Source organism: Hetaerina americana, unplaced genomic scaffold (genome assembly GCF_022747635.1).
Source record: "Hetaerina americana unplaced genomic scaffold, ioHetAmer1.1.p SCAF_8, whole genome shotgun sequence".
NCBI lineage: Eukaryota > Metazoa > Arthropoda > Insecta > Odonata > Calopterygidae > Hetaerina > Hetaerina americana.
The window spans coordinates 59,769,455-59,793,786 of NW_027287427.1; the positions used below are offsets into that span (position 1 = coordinate 59,769,455).

The 24,332-nt window shown below is 39.8% G+C and overlaps 1 protein-coding gene across 1 annotated transcript in view; it reads right to left on the minus strand.

Moving 5' to 3' along the window:
• LOC139698040 (proton channel OtopLc-like) overlaps positions 1-24,332 on the minus strand; it is a 65,702-nt gene that overhangs the window by 7,489 nt on the left and 33,881 nt on the right. The window contains exons 4-6 of the mRNA XM_071596899.1: positions 9,487-9,639; positions 1,134-1,354; positions 61-141 (exon numbers count right to left, since the gene is read on the minus strand). Of these exons, the coding sequence (XP_071453000.1) occupies positions 61-141; positions 1,134-1,354; positions 9,487-9,639 (455 nt within the window). The remainder of the gene's footprint in view (positions 1-60; positions 142-1,133; positions 1,355-9,486; positions 9,640-24,332) is intronic.

Consider the following 24,332-nt stretch of genomic DNA (forward strand, 5'->3'; position numbering starts at 1 on the left):
TGAGTGCACGGCTTGGGAAACCACGTCTAAAGGAAATCCGGTGGGGTGTAGGCTACTCACCGATAGCCCCGACACGCAAGTAGAAGCTGCAATATCTCTGAACGGGTGTGGAAGGTTTTCGTAACGTCCGCTCGCCAGATTCTTAAAGAAGGGGAAAACAAAAGAATTAGTTAGTCATTTATTAGTTCTTTTGTCATTTATTCTGGAAATAATCTTAGTGACGCATGAATGCGATCATTTCCTCCAACGAGGTAATCTTGAATCCCTCCTAAACAATAGAATCCAAGGATATGCTTACACTCCCAAAACTTTCTCCACTGCAGAAACCCGCCTTCTTTCAATTTGTACCACATGCTTCCCTGACTTAGAGTCTCTGAGATCAATCCTAACAAACCTCTACCCTATCCTCAAAAACCATAATTAAAACACCAACCTTTTTCCCAAATGCCCTTCCGTTACTTTCAAACACCCCGCCAGCTTATCAGATCTCCTCAAACCATCCAATCTATTCCTCGAATCTCCGGTCCGTCCCAAAACCACTCCCACGCTCTGAAATAAACCTACATGCAAAACATGTCCTATTTCCCAAACCCGAACCTCATCTCTCTCCCACCTGCTTTTTAACTCTCTCCCACCAATTAACTACTCCTCATGTTATTCTATTAATATAGTTTACCTGCTGAAGTGCTAAGTATGCCCTGCCTTTTATATTGGACGGTGTACCACACCGCTAAATATTAGAATCATAAACCACTGGGGCTCATGCAAGAATTCTTCCCTGATTGGGATGGTCCCAATCCCAAAACACGCCTCCGAATACAACGTTTCGTTTGATAAATGCTATAGTGTCTCCATTTTAGCATTCCTCCCATCCTCTGACCCTCCACCCAAACTCAAAACAATAGAACAGGGGTTTATCTGGCTCCTTGATTCCTGGAATGAAACAGGTATCCATATTATATATATATATATATATATATATATATATAACGAAAAGTTTTTAAATAATTCAGTAGAGGTGCAAGTAAAACGCGTTATAGGGAATAGTGAATTAGATCATGATTTAATCATGTGGGCTTGGTACTTTGATATGACTAGAAATATAGGTCACTAGTTGTCGTCCCTCTCACCGCTGTGGTAGGCTCGAACGATGGAGAAGACTGCTCTCTGTCGGAGAAGCGAGGCGTGCATGAGAAACACGAAGAGTAGGGAGCCGGAGTATAGGTAGAGGTAGAATCCGTGGTAGAAACCGGCCGGCACTTGAGTTGAAATCACCTCGGTGACCGGGAGGGCCACGCCCAGCACCACGAGCAGTTTGGCGTACAGCGCCGACAGCGCCGTTGTCAACGCCTCACTTCAAGGGAGGAAGGTAAAGAGAAACTTTTAGCATCACAAAGATCTCCAAAGCATCTCGTCATCGCTATAAAATTACCGTATTGCAATTTATAAAGTAGGGTATTGCAGTATTCGAGATAGTTATACGAATAAATATTGTGTCCAAGGAAAAAAATTTCAAGATTATAATGGAAAGAGTCAACATTTTTTCATTAGCAGTCAAAATTCTAAGGAGATATGAAAACTATCCCCGGCGTTGAATTTTTTATTTTTTTACAACCTTTTTGAAAATACTGTTGGAAACATCAAAAATATGTTTAACAAGGCAATATCGTTTCAAATTCTACTTACTTGAACGTTGTTTACGTTAAATAATTTGGATATCATCCTTAATAAATTCTGATGGTCTTTCAACCTTATAGATGATAGCTTTAAGAGTTTTCCGTCAACTTTTACCGTGCTACGAAAACTTTTTTGTAGCTTTATCCGGCGGAATGGGTAATTAAGTATTAGAGGTTAAACCCAGACGTCCCCATGTGATCGCCAATATTCAGACACTGGACCTTAGATGTGAACTTCTGCAGTCAAAGTACGGTGAATTTTCGTCCCCTCCTTTCTGCCTCAAAAATATTTTGATTTTCGTCGACTAGTTCATCCTCGCCGTGTTTGACACTTGATCCGTATCCCTGATCGCCTTGTTTCGCCAAGTGACGCCCCTTCCAATGATCAAACGTCAGGCTAGAAAACTGATGAAAGAGCCACCGTCATAGGTGCTTAGTATTTCAAAAGCGTCCAAATATATAAATTGCTATCAGTATTTTGATAGCTATTATTATTATCAACTATTAATACAAAGTTAATTCAGTAATGGATACATGGTCTTTACTACATACAGCACGGAATAGTATATTAGGCCGCTAACGGTTTACCGTGCTAACCTGATCAACCATGGGGATGTTTAATGCATATTTATGATAAATAAACGCGTTTAAAATTAAAATAAGTGATTAATAGAAAAATAGATAGGATGCCAAAGGAGGATTAAGTAAATATTTCTAAAGTCATCTAAGCAGACTCAACAACACACTTGGCTCATTTAAACATATTCCAAGAAACTACTGGAGATACCGCAACAGTAACTTTTAACGGAGTCATCCGCTAGTATGAATTTTAATACAAATATTTCCAAGTGTAAAAATCATTCGTCTTGACCGGGATAGGCGAATGATTTCTACTCTCTGAAATTGCTGCATAATTTAAACACGTTGAACAACAATATGAATGCTATTAAGTTACAAGAAATCAGAAAGAAACAGATTTTATTATGAAACAAATTTAGTTTAAAGATATGATTTTGGTTCAGCATATATAAACACTTTTTTTAAATGTAGAAATGATTTTCTTAGGTAAATGAATTTTCGGAGGTCACATCCAATGAGAAGATTCCAAGAATCGGGAGATATTTTCCGCTTCTGAGAATTAAAAACGAAGAACCTTGCATAAGAGTGTCAACATTTCGCACAATGAGCAATATTTAACAAAACTGAAAACAAAAAAATCCTATATGTTGTCGGATTTTCCTTGTGATAACCAAAATTATAGTTTTATTTTTACATAAAATTGGTCTTTACTCTATGTTAATTTCGTTTTAAATTTTCGCACCATAACACTGCTGAAAAGCTGAATAATGGCAGACATTATGTATGCTAGCTAATTGATATTTCTTTGCGGATTACAAATATTAAAATGCTAGATTCAATAAGGAAACGAAAGACGCTGGTAGAGAAGGGGATGTATGATAGGGTTGGAAAAAACCGATATTGGAATTGACTACTGCTTTCCAATATTTACTGAAATGCAAACTAAAACTGTACCATCGTTTTGAGTAAGGCATAGATGGGCAAGGTTTCCTATTAACAGGAACGTCAGGTACTCTCAGTTTACGCTCTCCAGCATCAAGCCACCCACTCCATCCTGCCCTTCCCACCGGCTCCCCTTCAGCCCCTCTCACCCCCGTGGTAATTGAACTGTTGCCGGTGCTTTTAGTCTGCGTCGGCGGGCGGTTCGAGAGCAGCCCGGGCGAGAGAGAACGTTTGGCCTCGCGTCGAATTCCCACCCTACCCCCATCCACCCACTCAACCCTCCCAGGAGAGCTCTCTGCATCCCTCTCCTGCATCCCCCCTCTCTTCGCCCCCCCCCGCCCAGCCACTCGGTCCTCCCGTCGCTTCCGACACAGCCACTGGAAATCGCATTATGACCCTCTCCCTCGACCGCCGTTCCCGCCATTCCCTTCGGCTGCTGCTCCGCGCGCCCTTTTTCTCCTCCTCCACGACCCCTCTCCACCCCCACCTGGCGCCTCTGACTCCACCAGGTGGGTGGTTTTGTACCCCCCGACTTTTCTCTCTCCACCCTTCCACGCGCCCCCACAAACCGCCCGACCCGAAACCTCTCTTCTAACCCCCCCTCCCCATACCCTTCGCGGATCCGAGAGGGAGAGAGAGAGAGAGAGGAAAAGCGAAAAATAAGAGACCCCCGTCGAGGGGGCCGACTTGCGCGCGCCATGGTGAAAAAGGAAATCGTCGTGCAGAGCCCCTAAACACCCCTTTCCCCCGGACATATGAATTATATTCCAGAAAATTCGGTAACCCTCCCTCCACTCTCTAAGCCCTCCTTAGCCGCCCCGCCGCGTTCTCTCGTTTCCTATCCTCCGGGAGCAGCATCCAGCCAATAAAATAAAATCTCCCGGTCTCCTTGGAGATCGCAAATGACTGCGGTGGATAGGATTCGAGAGAGAAAATTTTTGGACCCTTGTGATGTGGACCCTATGGTGGGGTGCTATCGAGGGGAAACCTACGCTTCGGAGGAGTGAGGGGAGTCGGGATATTATTCCCACAGCGATGAACCGTTGGTGAATTCCGAGAAGAACGGAAGAAATTCGGCGTCTACGTCAGTTGCGAAATTCTTTGGAAAAGAGGGGGAAAATGTTTTGATGGAGAAATACGCTCTGGTTTATTTGTGTCATCTATCGTGCAGAGAGTCAGATCATCGGTGAGGCACTTAACTGAACACCTAATCACGCTCGAACGATGTTTTTTCGCTGGCTGCTGGTCAGGTGATTCGGGATAATTGCTCACTAGAATCAACTGGCTGACTCTTTTACCAATTAAACTGTTTAAACTTGCAAAAATTGACTCTGGCCGAAGGTTTTATTTATTATATTTTCATATCACCAAGATATTAACTTCAATTCCTCGAAATTACTCGAATGAATAAATGTAAACCTTTCTCGAGCCAAGCCGTAAATTTATTCGTGCAATTTTGCGCTCAAGATGGGTGACGAAATCCATAAAAGATTTTTTGTGGAAAACACGCACTTAACACATCACTCCGTAGCTTTGTACTTAAAAATGCTTTCGATTTTTACTCCCATAAGACCGTTACTTTTCCCTTCTCACAAATACTCAAGTAAATACTCCTGCAGTAAGTTTAAAAAAGTAGTATTAAATAAATAAATCCAAATTAGAGGAGCTTAATTAAAAGAAGCATTACAAGATTTTCGAGCAGTCATCATCTACATTACATTTTTTCATCCATTACCATGCAATTTTCCCCTCACTGTTATCCAATGACAGTGTGTGTATTCTAGTGTTCGATTCTTAAATTTTCTTAAAACGTTTTCATCTTTTGCCTTGTCAAAGAACATCAATTTTTCACTCACCCACTTACTTTTCATTATTATGACTTTATTATGTCCATTAAATTCTTTTAATACCATCAAACGCCCAAAACCATAGTGCATAAAGACATTTTGTTTATGATTATCCTGACAGCTTGTAAATAAATAATTATATTCACTTTATGAAAGAAAATATGCCTCTTTACATTTTTTGACATTCAATGTGTGTGAATACCATACGCTATCACGGTAAGGGCCATTTCAAAGAAGAGATTGTTGTTTAAAACTCAATTTTAAGTTGAAATTTTTCAAATTGCATAGTTTCAGATGATGAGTTTAAATTGGAAGTTACTGACGAAAAAGTAGCACTTTTTCACAAAATAGTTATTATTTCCGCTCTCTAGTGGAAAAATGCTATCACTAGGTCGTTTAATTTGTGTGACTCCCTGGAAATCCATGGTCTCTCATCTAGCAATAATATTGTAGGCTGTATAACCGGCTGTCATGTCATATCCAAATAAACAGATCTACCATACATTTTCTTTCGCATACACTCCACATTAAGTGCTTACTGAAGAACCAAATAATGATCCCTACGCCCTCCATTTGATATTAATCCACAATTCACCTTCAAGGAATGATTGTACATGTATGGCTGGTTATCTAACACCCCCTTCTACACGCCCTTTCGGCGGCTTGCGGGGTTTGTGCAGATGTAGATGTATTGTTGAGTTTTACCATCCATACCAACTCTTTCTATTAGAGTTTATCGAACTTTATATCCGACGAGCTTTGAGAAGATTATTTGTTCTATAATTTTGACATTTAATCTTTCTCCCCTTTCCTCTATACTGAGATAAATTATTGCAATCTGCCAATCATTTTCTACTAATAACTTCTAACGTAAGTTTAATAACTAGCATGGACTAGTAAATAGTAACTTTTCCTCGCATTTTAGCATTAACCGGAGTAGTAGTAGTTTTTAGGGGAGGCGACCGACAGCTAAGGTCATTTGCGCCATAGGGGATGGATAGGAAAGGATGAAGGGTGGAGAGAAACCCGGCGTCGGCATTAGCCTACTCTTTACGAAAGGCGCCAAGGGGTCCGCAGCTTAACGTCCCATCCGACGGACGGCGTACTCACTCAAAGTGCCCTCCACAAAGCACCTCAAGTAAGGATCGAGATACCTCTGAAAAATATTCAACACCGCCGGGATTTGAACCCGCGCCCTCAGGGTGGGAAGTCAGTACCTTAGCCGCGCATTAACTGGAATATCTGCCTCCGTGTATATATAACCATAAACCATAAACACAGTAATCAACCCGAAGGTCGGTTTGATAGGTGACGGCAGAGTTCACCCAGTACTAAGCCCTATACGGCGTGTGAAAATTCACACATCAGGGTAGTGGGGCCAGTTCCTTTCCCTGTGCCGGTTATGGTTTCCCAAGAAGACCTGGTACCCGAAAAATCACTTTAGCTTGGGTGGAGCTGCAGGTGCCCAGAGTGCCTTGCCCGGGACCCTCTGATCAGCTGCCCAACGCTCTACCAACTGGACTACTGCGACATATATATATATAAACGATATATATATATATATATATATATATATAAACGATATATATATATATATATATATATATATATATATATAAAATATCTTCGAAATGGAACGCTCTTCGGCGACACACAAATATATAAAAAACACAGATGTAGATTTTTGAAAAAATAACAAATTGTGAGTGTCCTTTCTTTGTGTCTCTATATTCTAAAAATCTACATCTGTGTTTTATATATATATATATATATATATATATATATATATATATATATATATATTTATATATATATATTTATTTATATATATATATACACACACACGCACACATATGATAATCAACCCGAAAGTCAGTTTGGTAGGGAATGGTAGAGTTCACCCAGTACTAAGCCCGACGGCGTGTGACATTCTCACGTCAGAAAAGAAGGGCGGAACAGCAGTTCATTTCCCTGTGTTTCTCTCTACAACCGATCAGCGATTATGTATTCCCCTCTTTTTAGCTCTGTCTTTGTAACTTTCATACGAACTCACTGGAGTAAACCGTCTTGACTGGGGAAAACTCACTTTCGTATTTGTTTGAACGTATATCATCCGTCTCATTAGTGATCATGCCTACACTCAGATTTCCTTGCAAATTGCACGAGGGCAGGCATAGGCTTTAATTCGGGTGCCCGAGGCATTAACTTTATTTCTTTGAGTAATAAAAGATAGCGCATCATGGTCTCTGATTTGGTCTTACCGCATGAAACGTTCTTTTCCTAAGGTTATGGAAATCTACTGCATAATCGTGACACAAATGCCAAAATCTGTTACTTATCTAGACGGGCCTTACAATTTAAAACAAGTTGATGTAAACTCTGAATGGTTTCCTGTGATGGTGCATGTACCATCGTCCGCTTCCTACTATTAGTTGATGCATTCAGCATACGGACCCATTTGGACGAAATAATTGAAAATCATATTAAAAAAATCAAAAGTTAATGTATCGAGAGCGTTTCGTTCCAATGCTCGATTTTTAGATCCTGAATATCATTGAGACTTTGATTGTAGTTTAAAAATTCCCCTCCGTTAACATATCAGCTTATGCGCTTATCTGAAAATGAAAGAAAAGGCGTTTAATTTGTGCACGCCAACTATTCGAGAGTTAGATATGTCTACGCTAACTCCATGCATCAGACCACGGATGCAAAAGAAGCCAGGAGTCCCGCAATTTACCTCAGCCATCCTAATCTCTCTCCCCTTCTGCCCTACAAAAACCCCTGACATGTAAGGTTCCAAGAGCCACAACAATTTTCCCACCTTCTCCTCCTCCTCCTCCCCACTTACCCCACCTTCCACCGTTTTAGTCTCTCCCCCACCCCACCCCAGCAGATCAATTTCATACCCTAGACTCCCAGCGTCTCAGTTTCAGACCCACCCCTCCATTTTCATTGGTGAAAGCAATCAGCTACCCCCTTCCGTTGACTATTACCCAAATGAATAAGTTTGCGTGATGATATTCTGCACGTTTACAAGCCATTGGATTGTATAGTGAGCTGTGCTGCGGCAAATATTCATGTACAATAAATTATATTCGTGCACTTTGTGGTCATCTATTTGAAAGTCAATGATGGCATTGCGCACTCTGTGAGCAGGTATCTCGGAGTAGTACATAACAACGTACCAGAGATACTAGAAAAGAAGAATGTGGCCACTCTTGATGTAATAGTTTGGTGCAACTTGAGGAAATTGAACTAAATGATAATTTTGGGTGAATAGGATGGAGTAAGTCAGCCCTAAACGAACCGAACTTGATAACGGTGGCTAATTTTTGCCCGTTTATCATCACTCGTTTACTCAATTAACCAAGTGGTAATTTTAAAAATACTCTACATTAGCTGCATTTAGTGCATGAAATTAATTATTTAGTGAGAAAAAAAGTTTAATCATCGTCTTCCCATTTACAGCTGAGAGGAAGCTTCCATTCAGCTGTTAAATTATCACAGCGAAATATCTTAGTCAGTTACGTAGCATTAATATTTTTTGACCTCACTGAATTTGACGGAGAAGAAAGAAAATGATTATCCTGCCTATAATTTTGCACGAGCATTACAGTATGAACGGATACGATGGAATCTTAAGTCATTCACGTTTGCATATTCTTAGAGTGCTTTGTTACGTCAAGATGATTAATTATATCCGGATAAAACTTCATCTGTTGATCCATTCGGTCATCAGTGAATTAAAAAAATCGGTCTTTAATTAGGTCTATAGTATCATTTGTGCTCTGAAAAAATGCTTACTTCAAAAGGCAAAAGGTAATTGTATCTGAAAATGCCGCATATGAGATAAAATTGGTCGTACCTCAGTAAAGTTTGATGACCTCAATAAATACTTTTATATTCCTTAACTGTAACTATTCAAAAATGTACTTGTTATATTTTATCATTCTATTATCAAAATATCCGCCTTTTCTAAAAACATTTGTTTTCATATTTATTCCAAGTTTTTTTCTCCAACTCCTCGTGATGCGATTTCGCAAGACTGAGTCTGATACCATTGAGCACACAGTAAGGTACGAAAATTTACCCGTGTTATTTTTGGCAATATTTCATATGGTACTAATTCGAAAGTAGCTAAGTTTTGATCTTTTACATCGGTTTATTAGTATGGACTTACCATAAGGACGGTTGACAAACACCCATGCTTTAGAGTGGAGGAAATCACACCTGGGCGGGAATTAAGACCAGCAATCACTAGGGTTGAGACCTTAACTGTCACCGCCACCGGCGCCATTTGTTAAGTTAGAAGTCAAACGCTTTCATGAATTTAAGCACCAGACCTTTGTTTTTAGTTCCTTTGTTTTGAGCTCCCTATAGGCAAGTGATTTTAAGTGTGACTTGCACTGAAACGGGGGTGGGAAGAGTATATCAGGACTCACTATCCCATCCGCCGATCGGCCGTCCTACGCTTGCGGCTGCTCTGTCTGTCGAGCTCCGCTTGGCCGCCAGATGGTTGCGGTGATTGCGGCTCTCCATCCCCGATCACCGTCAGCTCCGCACGCCCTCGACCGCTCTCACCCCTGCCCATGATGCTGTAGAAGAGGAAAGGTTGAAGAGACTGCAATTAGCAATGACAACACACACTCCCACGTTCCAGAACTAATTCCATATCAGTACTAAATGCCATCATAACTATGGTTTTATGAGGCTTATATTAATGTTTAGGTGAGTATTTCCTTATACTCGTGCATAAAAACTATAATCCGCCGGCATACGCCCTTAGAACGGATTTTTTTGTTTTTTTTATAGACTGTACGAGGCTATGTAGACATGTAGACGCAAATACAACAAAAATAAATGAAAGAATAATCGAGGAGCTAATTCGCTTTGACCAGGCCACATTTGGAATACGCAATACTTGAGATTAGTCGCAAAAATTAGTAAATTAAGTGAAGGGAAGAAGGTCAAAAATAAAATATGCTCGATACGTGAAAAGTTACTATGAGAAAGTAATATGGATTAGCGTGACGGATTAACTGAAGAGAATGGGATGGAAGAACGCTTAATTCACGAAAAGAGCAGGCAAGGCATAGAGATTTAGAAAGGTACGGGATACCTTATTTATTTACTTCTAGCATAAGGGGAATTATGATGGCTACGCATTACGTTAGTAGATTAAACTAGGCAGATGTAATAAGATAAAAAGATAGGCCTTATCGTAGGCAGATTGGACTTTTCGCTCTTCGAGGTATGACAAATCAACATGAGATGAGAAGTGGTTAACAGTGTTTCTGTAGCGTTGACAGCTTTATCATCTAAGTGAACTCACATTGGTTTAATAACATCAGGGAAAATTTAAAACCAGTGAATGCAAGTTGGTAAACAAGGATGGAAAGGTTGGATGGTCCCGGATAAGAAGAGAAATATTTTTACTCAGGGATAAATCCAGTTAGTCAAAATCATTCAATAATCACCACTGAGTGGCTTTTTATTCCATATGCTCATCGCTAGGGCGAGACAGCGGCGTTGAATATAATGGAAATCGACAAATTATGCTTTACATTAAATTGAAAATTTTTTCGAATTCGATGGTTTGACTCTACTGTGAGAACATTTATAATCACTGGATAATCTACAGCTGCATAACACTCCGCAATCCGCAACAGGGCTCGTAGCGGGGGGTTATAGATCACGAGCCATGCATGCAAAACCCAGTCATGACGCCTCTCCAAAAATGTTAGTTCCATCATGCACTGGAACAAAGCTAATCTCATGATAGAAAGTACTTATATGCAACAATAATTAAACTTTGTAATTTTTAACATTAAACTTTATTACACTGATACCGGTGTCGACGCATAGGTGATATCTTCTGGGATAAAATTTCAGAGCTTAGCCGGGAAATTAATATACATATATATATATATATATATATATATATATATATATATATATATATATATATATATATATATATACAGGGTTCGTCCAGGCGCGCCCAGCACCGCTCTGACGGGCTGCGATTGGAGGGGGGTATGTTGGCAAGCGACGATGAAAAAGGCAGTCGGCTCTGAGCTGTGGTGTAGTGAGGAGCTCTGTTAACGCGAACCTCCACGCTCGACCCACGTCACGGAACGCGATGCCGAAGTTTTTGGAGCAGCGTTATTCCATCAAATTTGCGGTAAAGCTTGGGAAATCGTCTACCGAAACTGTCGGTATGATTAACCAGGCTTACGGGGAGTCAGCCATGTCCAGAAACATGATCTTTCGGTGGCACAAGATGTTCGTGGAGGGCAGAGAAGAGGTCGACGACGAGTCTTCGAGAGGTTCCCGATGATGCCTTCGCGGGAGCGTTCCAGGAATGGGAACGCCGCTGGAACAAGTGTATCGACTCACAAGGGTCCTGTTTTGAGGAATATTAGCTTAAGATATGTAAAAGTGTAATAAATTTTTTTCCTGAGCTCAGTACACTTATTTTCCGGACGAACCCTGTATATATATTATATATATATATATATATATATATATAAATTTCCTTACTTTCCTTCAGTCTTACTTGAAGAAGGCCTAGGAGGAGGCCGAAAGCTTAAACAATTTACTTTGTGAGTGTCCTTTTAAGTGTTACTATTTTAATTGTGTTCTATTGTGCCGGACAAATTATATATATATACATATATATATATATATATATATATATATATATATATATATATATATATATATATATACACACACACACTTTCTAGGAGAGAAGGTGGCTTATGGAAGGGAATTTGAAGCAGGGAGGGGAGGGAGGGACAAGTATCGGTCAGGAGGTGGGCGAGTGGGGGTGTGGTAGATATAGTGAGACGGTTGACGGAGGAGGGAAAGAGATAATGTATAGGTAGGAAAGGATTATGAAAGAGATGGAGACAGAGGGGGTTACGAATGCATTTTGTTCAAGGACAAGGGAATTTTCAAAAGGGTTAAGGATCTCTCAGAGCTATTTTCGTTAACCAGATGCCCAGTAATAAACTCTCTTCTGAACTCTACTAATTGTTTCACCGTGTCCATTATTCATCCCTTTTCCTCGAGGTGGAGTATGTCTGGAACAAAGTTACTACCACGGTTCATATCCTATAGGTATTTATATTGAATTAATAACCTCCAAAGAGGTTAGTAACGTCAAAATATACTAAGATACGTTTTGAAAGAGGGGGATTATAACGGTAGCGTTTGTCACAAAATTATTGGGAATTTTTCTCTCCGGATTTGGGCTGGAAATCGGCGAATTTCCTTAAGATAGAATGCATATGTGATGCGAGTTTCCTTGCTGGTGCAACTACACTGTAAATTTTGAGTATAATGTGTATATTTGTTCTGTGAATCTTCGGAAGGCCAAAGATCTGGGAGCTCTGGAGTTCATCACTACATATACACCTAGATAATACCCCGCAAGCTACTTTAAGTGTGTGGGAAGTGGGGCCTTAGGTCAGCAGCCAAGTGTACACAATCCCAATCATGTCACCTGTATACAAATATTAGTTTGATCATGCCCTGAAACAAACTTAATCACACGAAAGAAGGTATTTACACGTAAAAATATTCAATAAAAAGATACATACATTCCTATCCTGCGGGAGAAAAAGAAAATATTGGTCTATTACGTAAAAACATGCAGGATACCGACAAAATATATACACTACTAATAATACTTATTTCCATCGCGTCGTCTGTCATTCCTATTTTGATCTCTAATGGCGTAAGGAAAAATCCACATTTTTAATCTGTTCGTTCTGCTATACATCTCCCTGTTTTTACGTACGTGTTCTGATCTATATAATGAGTCGGGGCTTCTAATATTTCTTCAAAATCCTCAGATAGGTAACAACCTATCTCAAATTTCTCCAAATTACCCTTTGTACCTTTCCTCTTTCCTCACGCCCCTTATCCAGGTATCCCCTCCACCCTTTCCTCGAGATCGGCATTCTGAATATGGTGGCCTTGTAGTTAAGACGTCAAATATTTTTACGTGAGTGTCATTTATTGCTGTTTATGCGTTTAGATAAGTTTTCAATCCAAGTCCATAAACGAGTATAATTTTTGTCGTCACCGAAGGGCGTTCGTTTTCTAAGGAATATTTATGCCATCGAAAACAAACGCTCCGTGTGTGAATGTGTGCGTGTGTTTGTGTGTGTTGTCATATTTATTTTTTCTTTTTTTGTCGTTATCGCAAACAGATTTTTTTGATCAAAAATCCTTTGCATCTTAAAAAATTGCAAATTTACATTTTAATTCATGAACAACAAAGTGGATACGAATCTAATTATTGACATCCCTATTATGGCTTATCCAATGATATTTGTGTTTATTATCCTTTATGTGTTGCCTAAGATAATTATTCTTTTGTCCAAAAGGCCCAGCAATTCCCAAAACTTCGACATCCTTGCCGTAGATTTTGACATCAGTTCATTTTCTTGAACTAAGGTAAAGCGAAGCTTTTACACACACCCTATTGTACATTCATACAATGAAAATAAAGTGATCTGTGGTAAGAACCAGATATTTTGTATATTAATCTTCCCTAAGGTATGAATAACCATGGGAGACAGGAGTTAATCCACCATTGTCCTCCATAGGTTGTGTATGTCTTGCTTCTGGCCTTGTCTCGCTTGCCAAAGGGGAAATTTCAAACTCTAATTCAAGCAGTCATGCTGTGAGTGTATTACCAAGAAAAAAATGTGTCCAGGTATTGGATTTTTATTTAAATTAATCTGAAAGAGCGTGTTCAATAAAAGAGGCAATAAAGGCATCGATGCTGCAGAGTTCGAGGGCTGGAATCGTGAAGCGGCGTTCGGAATGTTTGAATATTTTTCATGTCAACCATGAATCATTCGGAACATTCTCCCGAGAGCAAATACGCGCTATATTAGTTCATTTGGGAAATTCACCGTGAAATATAAGGAAAATGAACAAAAAATCGGGGACTGTAATGAATTTTCCAGATGATTCTCAATACGCGGCTCGGTGGTAAACATTTTTCCCTAATGTCAAATAAAATGAAATTATCTTCTTGATGAACTCCTTTTGACAAATATCATCAAGAGTGATGATCGAACGGAGGATCTACCTCTTGAAACATGCAAGATATTAAGTAAAAACGTCTTCCCTTTCTTGTTTTTTCAGTCGATTTTGTTGTTCGAGGAGCAGTGAGTTGAGGTCCTTATTTAGCTGGCAGGATGGAATCGACAAGATATATTTCTTTTTTTTATTATTTGTCAAGAGAAATTCCATGTAATTCGAAAGCCATGAGTTGAACAAAATCAACTTTAACTTAAAGGTTACCAAAGGAATGTGCATATATAAATTTATCATTCGTGGAACACACGATAGGGAAAGGCTATATACACAAATCAATGAAGGTGTTATGTAGGAGAAATAGCTCTAATGCCATTGAGAAATAACATTACTTCCCGAGATGATATCCTCATTTAGTGTTTTTACTTCAGGTTTTCCATTAAACCCAAGTAAAAGAAATGAAAAATGTCTCATTTCGTTTGCTTGGAAGTTCATTAGTTATGAAAGGTTGATTGCGAATAGACATAATATCGGAAGTGAAATCAATTGTATTTTATTGACAAGCTAAATTGATGACAATTGCTTTTTGCGTATCACAGTATAAATCATGTTTTTAGACGACTTGTCATGGCAAATACAATTGATATTTTTAACCAATTCCGCGCACACTACATGTGTCAAAATATAGTGTTGTAGTTGGATTCAAATTTACTCTTTGGTTAATTAATTATAGCTATGATATATTTATAATACTTTACAATTTTATCTCTTCTGAAAACGAAAATTGTAATACTATTATTGCAATTCCTATGTAAAACATATATAGGGTTTGTCAGTAGGTTTCAATATCCTACTTGATGCTTGTATTTAAAAATCGCTAAAGGCTCAAATCATTAAATGAGACAGCAAATACCTCATGCTTAAATTAGCAATACATCAATACAATACCTTAATCCTTTTTAAACTCGGCTTTTTAATACTTAATAATCCTTGTATAATTATCATAATGATGTTATAATATATAGACAAAATTTGGATCCAAATGATGGACCAAACTCAGATTGGTTAGATACTTTGAGCAAGACATTTTACCTATAAGCTGAAGAAATTTCAGGATTTTTATAGTTCTTAATATTTGAATAAAGTAAATCACATTTATTTTGAAAGTAATTTTGAGCTGTATTAATCGGCTGTGTATTCCTAAGCTTTACATGACTCTTGCTGATTTCCTGAAGGATTTGTGCTTATATGGCATCCACCATGAATGGGATAATTAGTAGGTCACGCTAGACTTACAAGCCTAACTTATGATGTATGGACTTTGATGTATATATTTTGGTAATTCCACAAACTTTGCCCAATAACTTAGTTGGTAGATTGCTCGGCTACATACAGTAGGGCTCGATTACCATTTTCCGTGTATTTAGACACCTAATCTTTGTGAATGTTTGGGAACCAGGTCTTCACAGGAAGCCATAAAGATGCCCAGGGACTGCCCTTGCCCCTCCGACCTGACGTGTATGCGAGTATTTCACACTCAGTTAGCCTTAGTATCAGATGAGCTCTGCCCTCACCCATCAAGCCAAATTACGTGTTGATTATTGTTTTCATTACTCGTTTTAAAGAGCTCATTAGATATTAAATTAAATATCTTTTGAGATAGTTACTTTTCATAAAAATTACTTTTCTTAAAACTAAGGATTTAATAATGACTTTTAAATTCCGATTGATAGTGAAAACGCAGCCATTTAAGTCATTGTTTTAAATATTTTTTAGGATGGTCATAGTTTTTAATCACAGTTAATTTTACATCCTTCTTGGAACTTCTGATTCTGAAAAGAAGGTAAATTCTATCTCTGAAAATGTATTCCAAAGCTAATAACTTTTTGGAGGTTATATCAAGCGAGTTATGTTATGGGCTTTTCCCGCGTTTTCGTATGATATTCGTCTGTTCCAGTAGAGCCTATCGGAACACTAGCTAGAGGCGATAAATAAGACGGACGTGTTTTTCCTGATCAAAACTGTAAAAGCATCGGGTTTGAACGGAAAAATCATTCATGACTGAACTCTGAAACACAAGGATGCCTACGGTGAAGAAACTTTTTCGGACGCTAATTCCAATCTATTTACATGATGCTCATTATTTTTAAAATTATCTAATGAACTTTTGCACGAAATACATTAATTTTAAATCAAAAGAAAGGTAGAGACGGACTTAAATTTGTTTCTTAACTCCGTTCAATTTATCAGGAGCATTTACAGCACAATGTCAACACTAAATGACGAATCACTAAAATTGACCTTATCCTTAAATGGGGATTATCTCCAAAAAAAATCAAACTTGCATAAGTTTCAATTTAATTTCGTCTTCCATATTAAAAAAGGAAGTGGTTAATTTTGCGGAATATGCACGGTATTTTTTATGTTTATCATCCTCTTTCACTTATTAAATTACGCACCTCCCTTATGCACGACTCAGTAAACTTTCAGCTCAGTGTGAAGTGCGACACTCCAACCTGGGGAACTAAGGTTGTGGTGGGGTCGGAGAGAGAGTGGGAGGTTGAGTCTAGCCTCGGGCATGGAATCGACATCCACCCCCTTCCAACGCTCACGCCTCGTTGCATGACCTCTGGCGTTTCGACCCCTAGGAAACCTGTTGCCGGGTTAAAAGTGACTTCACAGGATCCCGGGATCGAGTAGACCACAATAATTGCCCGCATAGGGTAAAGTTTCAAGCAACAAGATTATACTTTCGGAGTTTTCAACGCGTCGTACCTTTCCCGTGCTTCAGCGGAGGAATATTTCGGTTGGTGCCGTGTGCTTACGATATGAAAAACTGCAAAAGGAGACTAGATTAAATTGGTCAGTGACTTTTGCTAGTAGTATTCTCTTTCCCTACCCATCCAAAAGTTGCATTTTCCACAAAGTTAAGACCAGTGAATGTACGTCCAGCCTAGATTAGTTTCTGTCATCATCGTCAGTATTTTAATCTGAAGATTATTTTCCGGCCGCCCACCCTTCTTTCATTTCCAATGGTAATTATCTTGTAATGTCCTAGGTACCTATTCCGTTCAACATCCGTCGTCACTAGGCCTACGTATTTGTCTGATGACAATTCATGTGCAGTCATCCATTTAGTCAACTACTTCTACGCTTTAGTAAATGCATTAAGTTTTGAGTGGTGTCCAGATCATTTCTCTCAGCTGTTACTTATCTTCAAGCACATTCCCTTTTCTCGACACATTCGTCTCATTATATTCGGAGTTAATGCTAAGGAAGGCATGGAAATGATTGGAGGCAGGATTGAAAGTAGGTGAGTTATCCATAAAATCCATTACATTTGCACATGATCAAGCTGCTAAGCCAAGTAGTGACAATCTACTAAGCCAATGAGTTAAAATCTTTGCGGAGCACATTAGAAAACCATTGTAATAGGTATGGGATGAAAATCAATCTTAACTTTTTTCGACAAAAAGATTAAGCTATACGTTGAAAAAGAAGGGAAAAAACTAAGAGGACGTAGGATTATCTTGGAAGTGTTTAAGACCAAAATGGTCAAAGCAGCTGGGACATTAGAAGAAGGATTTTGTTAAGAAAAGGGATTTTCACAAGGAGTAGGTAATTGACGGAAGAGACGTTGAGTATGATTGCTAAGAAAATACACTTTACAACTTTGATATGGAGCGTGGTTTCGTAAACGGAGGCACTTGGGTCATTGAAAGAAGATATAAGGCGTTAATTGGATGTTTTGGAGATGTGAGTGTGGAGAATGATGGGAAAGATAAAATGAACGGAAAGGAAAATAAACGAGGAAGTACTAACCATAACGTGAAGGAGGAGAGGGTAGTGTTGGGAAAAATCCAAAGGAGGCAGGCTAGTTGGATGCGGAGCGTTTTGATTGGCGATTGGATGTTGAAATATAGAGAGCAAAACGTTAGGCGGTAGGGTTAGGGGGAGGAAAGGGACATGCATGTTGGACGGAATGAATAGTAGAAAGAATTATTTGGAATTGAAGAAGTGTTATCGTAATGTAAGTAGTCAGGTTGTGTCATTTCGGATGCAGCTAAGAAAATTGGCGATGCTAATTCAGTTCATCCAAAACTTAAATTAAACGGCGAATAAAGATAATCGATCAGTAAATAATGATAATCGGTTTAGTATCAATGGCCAAATCACTTATCCCGTTGGTGATTAAAAACTTTTAACTTTGTTGAGAAATTCAACCACATGGTCAATAAACGTCTTCCAATTCCCCCACATAACACCCCTAATTACGAAATTCGATGTACCGTCTCATTATATCTTATTATGATAAAAAATATAACCTCATTTCTACCTGTATTTCCTTTTCATTGTATCCGTCAATTTGATCTTATAAATCCGTCTCCAGCATCATAAAAATTCATTACTGAAATAATATAGTTGCAGTTTCCACGATTTCACCAAAAATTTACAAAAATGTTTATCGGTACCCTATAGCATAATGTGCACACCCTGTTTCATAAACATATTTCGCTCTGGGGCCACAAAAATGTTGTACGGTGTTTGTGACTAATGAAACTTTGGAAAATCTCAAAGTTGTTACTTTTATTTACGAATAATTGCCAGGAAGTTACTCGTCATTCTATGAAGATTTGAAAGGTTCACGTTCTTATTTCTTCTGCTTTTATCTGGTAGAGTGACACGAAGTCTTAAACTGATTCTGCGGCGAATCCCTTTCAAGTCAAATCAATGCTTCACATGCTCCATCACTTTTTCGTGCGTCGTCCACTAACTCACCAACCTCGTCGATTGCTGCTCCACAGCAATTTTCGCAATCCGGCAAATCTCGATTCGTCAATTGATGGACAGTCGTGTCTCTCCATCCCTCTCTCTCTGAACTGATTGATCTGACGGAATATAACTCGTTCTACCGTTTTATCTCGAAGTGAGTAATATTCCTCTCCTTCACTTCATGGACTTCGCTCACCTCATATTAACTTCGGTAATCAAACCGAAGTTTAGTTTGATCGGTGGGGGTAGAGTTCACCTCGTACTGAGCCTATCGGTGTGTGAAATTCACTTATGGGGAAAGAGGAGGAAGGGAAAGGCGGGCAGTTCCTTTCCCTGTTCCCTCATACGTACATCCGTGACGGAGTTGACGGATGCGGACCCCTTGGCCGCCGCAGAGTGAATCTCGAACTGCGAGATGACTAAACGAACTGATTGCGGTAGCCAGCCTGACCCAACAATGCGTTCAAATTTTGGATGAAATGGGTAATTATAGGATTTGACACCGTTCTCAAATCTTCGCCTTGAATTTAATATCTGTTTTAGTAAATAGATGTCTCTCTGCAATCTATAGCAAAAATGAAGTTGTAGGATATCATGGAATTTTTTCTGACAAACCAAATACGCCGAAAAGTTGTAACTTTTATCATATTAAATTAAATCCCTGCAGAGATACATATTTTTCCCATAGTCAACACTATTCTTGCAGTACCACCTATAAATTTCTCGTAGGGATCTCTATTACTAACTGGAAAATTTTTGATTAAAGAAGATTATTAACACTGGTCCATCAGCTGGTGAGAACCACGGACTTCATCACGGACGCCTTCAACAGGAAGATGTCGGTGGCAGGCGCATTTTTCGACGTCAGCAAGGCGTTTGACCGCGTCTGGCACCAGGCACTGCTGTTGAAGATGCGGAGACTCCACTTCCCGACGTGGATCATCGAGGTGATCCGCTCCTACCTAAGAGACAGGACCTTCGTCGTTTCCTGGTCTGACTCGTTCTCTGGGGTGCACCGGATCTCCGCTGGTGTCCCCCAGGGTTCGGTTCTCGGGCCAGTATTATTCAACATCTTCTCCCATGACATTCCCAGGAGTCATGGGAGGCACGAGGTCCTGTCACTATACGCGGACGACGCGGCGCTCCTGTGCAGCTCCCGGCGAATATCTTTCGCCGTGGAGAGGCTGCAGATCGTCGTCGACGAGCTACTTTCGTGGTATCGTCGCTGGCGGTTTGCAGTCAATGCCGGGAAAACGAAGGCAATCGTCTTCCATACCGGCAGAGGAGCGCCGACAGAAGAGGAGCTGTCGGTGAATGGAGTCACCCTTCCGTGGGAATCCGAGGTTCTCTACCTCGGAGTGCTGATGGACCGGAAACTCCTTTGGAACGCCCAAGCGCGACGTGTCCGAGGGAAGGCCTTCGCGGCGCTTAACCGGCTTCGGCCGATTATTCGTCCGGGGGTCCTGAGCTCGGAAACGAAGCGTCGACTGTACCGAGCGTGCGTGTTGCCTGTCATCACGTACGCAGCGCCGGTATGGTCAGGAGTGCCGAAGTCTACCCTCGCTCTCATCCAAGTGGTGCAGAACTCTGCGCTACGGTGCATCTTGGGATGCGGGCGCTACGCCCGCGTGGAAGAGATGCACCAGGACGGGAACATGGAACCTCTGAACGTCCTTCTTCCGGAGCTGTCTCGAAGATTCTTCGAGAGGGCTGCGGATTCAGACGTCGCCACCATCCGACGCCTCGGAGAGATCCAGGTTTCAACGTGGGACCGCTATAAGCGCCCCATTGCGAGCATGGATCGCCAAGATGCCCTCCCAGCGAAGAAGAGGCCCAGGCTTCAGTAGCAGGGATCGCCAGAACGCCGTGACAACGCAGAAGACGACGCCCTGCCTTAGAAGCCTAGGCGGCTGGAAAGGCAACACAGTGGAGCCCCGACCGGAGTAACGGGGGTCCGTCCACGAGAATTAGCCTATCTCAGCTACGGGGAAATATGTTTCACTTCCATAATACCATCATCACATGTATAAGTCAATAGAAGATGGTGGATATGTTGGGGCCTTGCGATAGAACGATTTGTACCCGTTTTCCTGGTACACTAAGTGGTGACATTTTAAGCAATTAAAACGATTTTAACTCTAGCAGCAGCTATACAAATCATGCAAACTACACAGTTTTGATTCACTCTGTCTCGTATTTATAATGAATACTCGCGTATTTTAAGCCTGAGCATGCCTCATAGTCACTAGGGAGCAATAGAAAGATCTTAGAATTGAACTCATCTCATATTGAGGGGTGAAATAGGGATTTCCGTTGACGTTATTCATATTGATTCTCGATCTCGTAGGATGCAGTTGTCCAAGAAGTTACCCTGAGCATGGAATTGTGTGATAAATACTGGCACTACTAATAAATAAACAGTAGTTAAAGAAAAATCCTCGCTCGTTTAATTTACCTGAACTGAGTTGAGTACTTATTTAATTTCAAGAATATTATAATTAAAAATTTATTATTCTTAACGGATCGATCGACTCATTGGAATTGCATTGACTCAACTTAAGATACACAGTAAGAGCAAGAAATTATGTAGTTTCTTATTTTCCCTTGAAAAGGGAACACAATGTGTGGTTTCGGGGAAATGTGGAAATCCAGCATCAAGACACTGAAATTTCAATAAATGTTACGCATAAATGATAATAGAATGTACGATTCCTCCCTTTTTAAATTACTTTCAAAAAACTTTTTATCTTCTCCACCATGTCTAGCAGGTACTTCTTCGTTAGTTTTATTTTTTATCCTTCTTTACATCCTCCTCAATTCTCCAAACCGTAATCTCAATAGTCTCTAATCCACACCTATTCCTTTCCCCCCCACTATCAAGTTTCCCAACCATATTCCATATTTAAGGTCTTAACTAGTCTTTTCCTGTGATCGATGTTGTAGTAGAATCACTCACGAGAGCAATGTATCATTTGGACGGCACAGTAGAACACAAAAATATTGATGAAAAACACGTAAAAGAACGCGTTTAAATTTCAGAAAATTTAAGTTTTTGGCCTTCTCGGAGACCTCCTACTCGTTCTGGGTGCTTCTCTTATGTGTTAGGGTGCTTTCCGAAAGTAATACAATTAAATTTCCCGCGCCACTCCAATTAGTTGGAGTGGTATTAAATTACTTGGAGTAGAAGGAGGGAGCACTAAACTTTGCCGCGAAACTGGTCTCAGTGCTCTCCAAGCTGTGAAAGAGGCAGGACAGCTATTGTAAACCGTGTCACGAAAAAATTGGAATCGACGATCGAGTAACGTTACGCGATTACTAAATTATGTGCTAAAAAGAAATAAATCTCTAGAGGAGACTAACAAAATGATTCGTTAGGCTTACAGGAACTCTGTTCTGTCCTATTCACAAGTTTTGAGGTGGTTAAATGCCTTTAAGAAGGGCCGGGAAGAGGTTCACGACGAACGGTTTTCGCGAAGGTTTTCGATGCTCTGGGCGGCCGTCAACCAGCAAAACTGACAACAAAATGACAACAACTGACACAATGGGGCTCATGTGCGACAATTGTTGGGCTCTGACCGTCGATTAAGTATCAAGATGGTTGCCAAAGAACTGAACTTGTCGTCTACTGTTGGCGTTTCACGTTGTTACTGAAGATTTAGTGTCGAGGAAAGTGTGCGCCAAGCTCGTTCCCAATGGTGTTTGCCGCAACGCGCTAGGAGTCCGCGAGTTCCTGGCCAAACACCAGGTGCCAACGATGCCCCATCCCCCTATAGTCCTGACGTCACCCCAGCAGTCTTCTTTTTGTTTCCTCGGATTTAGGCAGCCCTGAGGGGAAGCAGTTTTTCGTCCATAGAATAGATCCAATTAGCCCTGATGAAGACCTTGCGAGAGGTCCCTGGAGACGCCTTCCAGGCCGCGTACCGGTCATGGCAGAGTGGCTGGAAAAAATGTGTACAGGTCCAAGGACAGTACTTTGAAGAATTTTGATTGTTTTAGCAAATCTGTTCAATAAATTACTTTTAAAAATATGCATTACCTTCGGAAAGTGCCCTATAGGACAAATTTTTATCCTATAGAGTCAGTGTAGTAAATTTACATCCACACAAAACTCCGCAAGCCACCACAAGAAGGAGTGGCGGGTGTATTAGGGCATAAACTAAATTAAATGAATTCACAGCAGTATCCCACCGGCCAAATATTAATTTTCAGATTTTCTAAGTCATGCATTTTGGTGGACACACCTCTCAGATGACTAAGTGTTTGTACGAATCTGTTCAATAAATTACTTTAAAAAATATAATTGCATTACTTTTGGAACGCATCCTGTATGTGTGTGTATATATATATATATATATATATATATATATATACACACACATACATTAATTTCCCGGCTAAGCTCTGAAATTTTATCCCAGAAGATATCGCCTATGCGTCGAAACCGGTGTTAGTGTAATAAGGTTTAGTGTTAAAAATTACAAAGCTTAATTATTGTTGCATTTATATATATGTGTGTGTATGTATATATATATATATATATATATATATGTGTATATATATATATATAAAACACCGCAGATCTCAGTGTACATTACGTTTCCTGGACAGCTCGAGTGGCCAGAGCATCCGCTCGGCAAGTGGAAAGATCCGGAGTTCAAGTCCCGGTCTAGGAAATACTTTTACACTTGTGATTTTCCTGATTCCGCCTTCCCAACCTCTACTGTATTCGTCCTTTTTTTGTGCTCCCTTTCCCTTACCCCTTTTCCTTACATCTATTTCCATGTGAATGAGCATTTGTCCGCCGGTTGGCGGGATTTCGTGTTTGGATATATATATATATATATATTTATATATATACATACATATATATACACATATATATATAAATACATATACACACACACACACACACACACACACACACACACACACACACACACACATATATATATATATATATATATATATATATATATATATATATATATATATATATATATATATATATATATATATATATATATATATATATATATATATATATATATATATATATGCACACGGAAGTTCCCCTAGCGAACAATAACTTCTTTCTCTTTGTAAACTCTTATTTACGTGAATTATCCACTAACCTTATGTGTTTTGTTATAATAACCCATTCTTTCCGAATGACCTCATTCGTGTTCTGTTCATCTGTATTTAAGTTTCCCTTTCAGTCCCTCGTCCCTCTCGGCGGGGGCAAATTCCTGCTACCTGCAACGTTGGGTCGCATTCCCTGCCTTTTACAGACTCTTTGGGGGGTAGAGTGTTTTGTGGTACATTTTCATGTGGTAGTGATCTTTCAATTTCTTGCTTGTTGTGTCCTGGCTTCCGTGTTGTAGAATGGTTTTCGTGCTGCATCATGGGGTGCAGTTTTTAGTTGTTTTGCGGTATATGTGTTTGCATGAGTATTGGA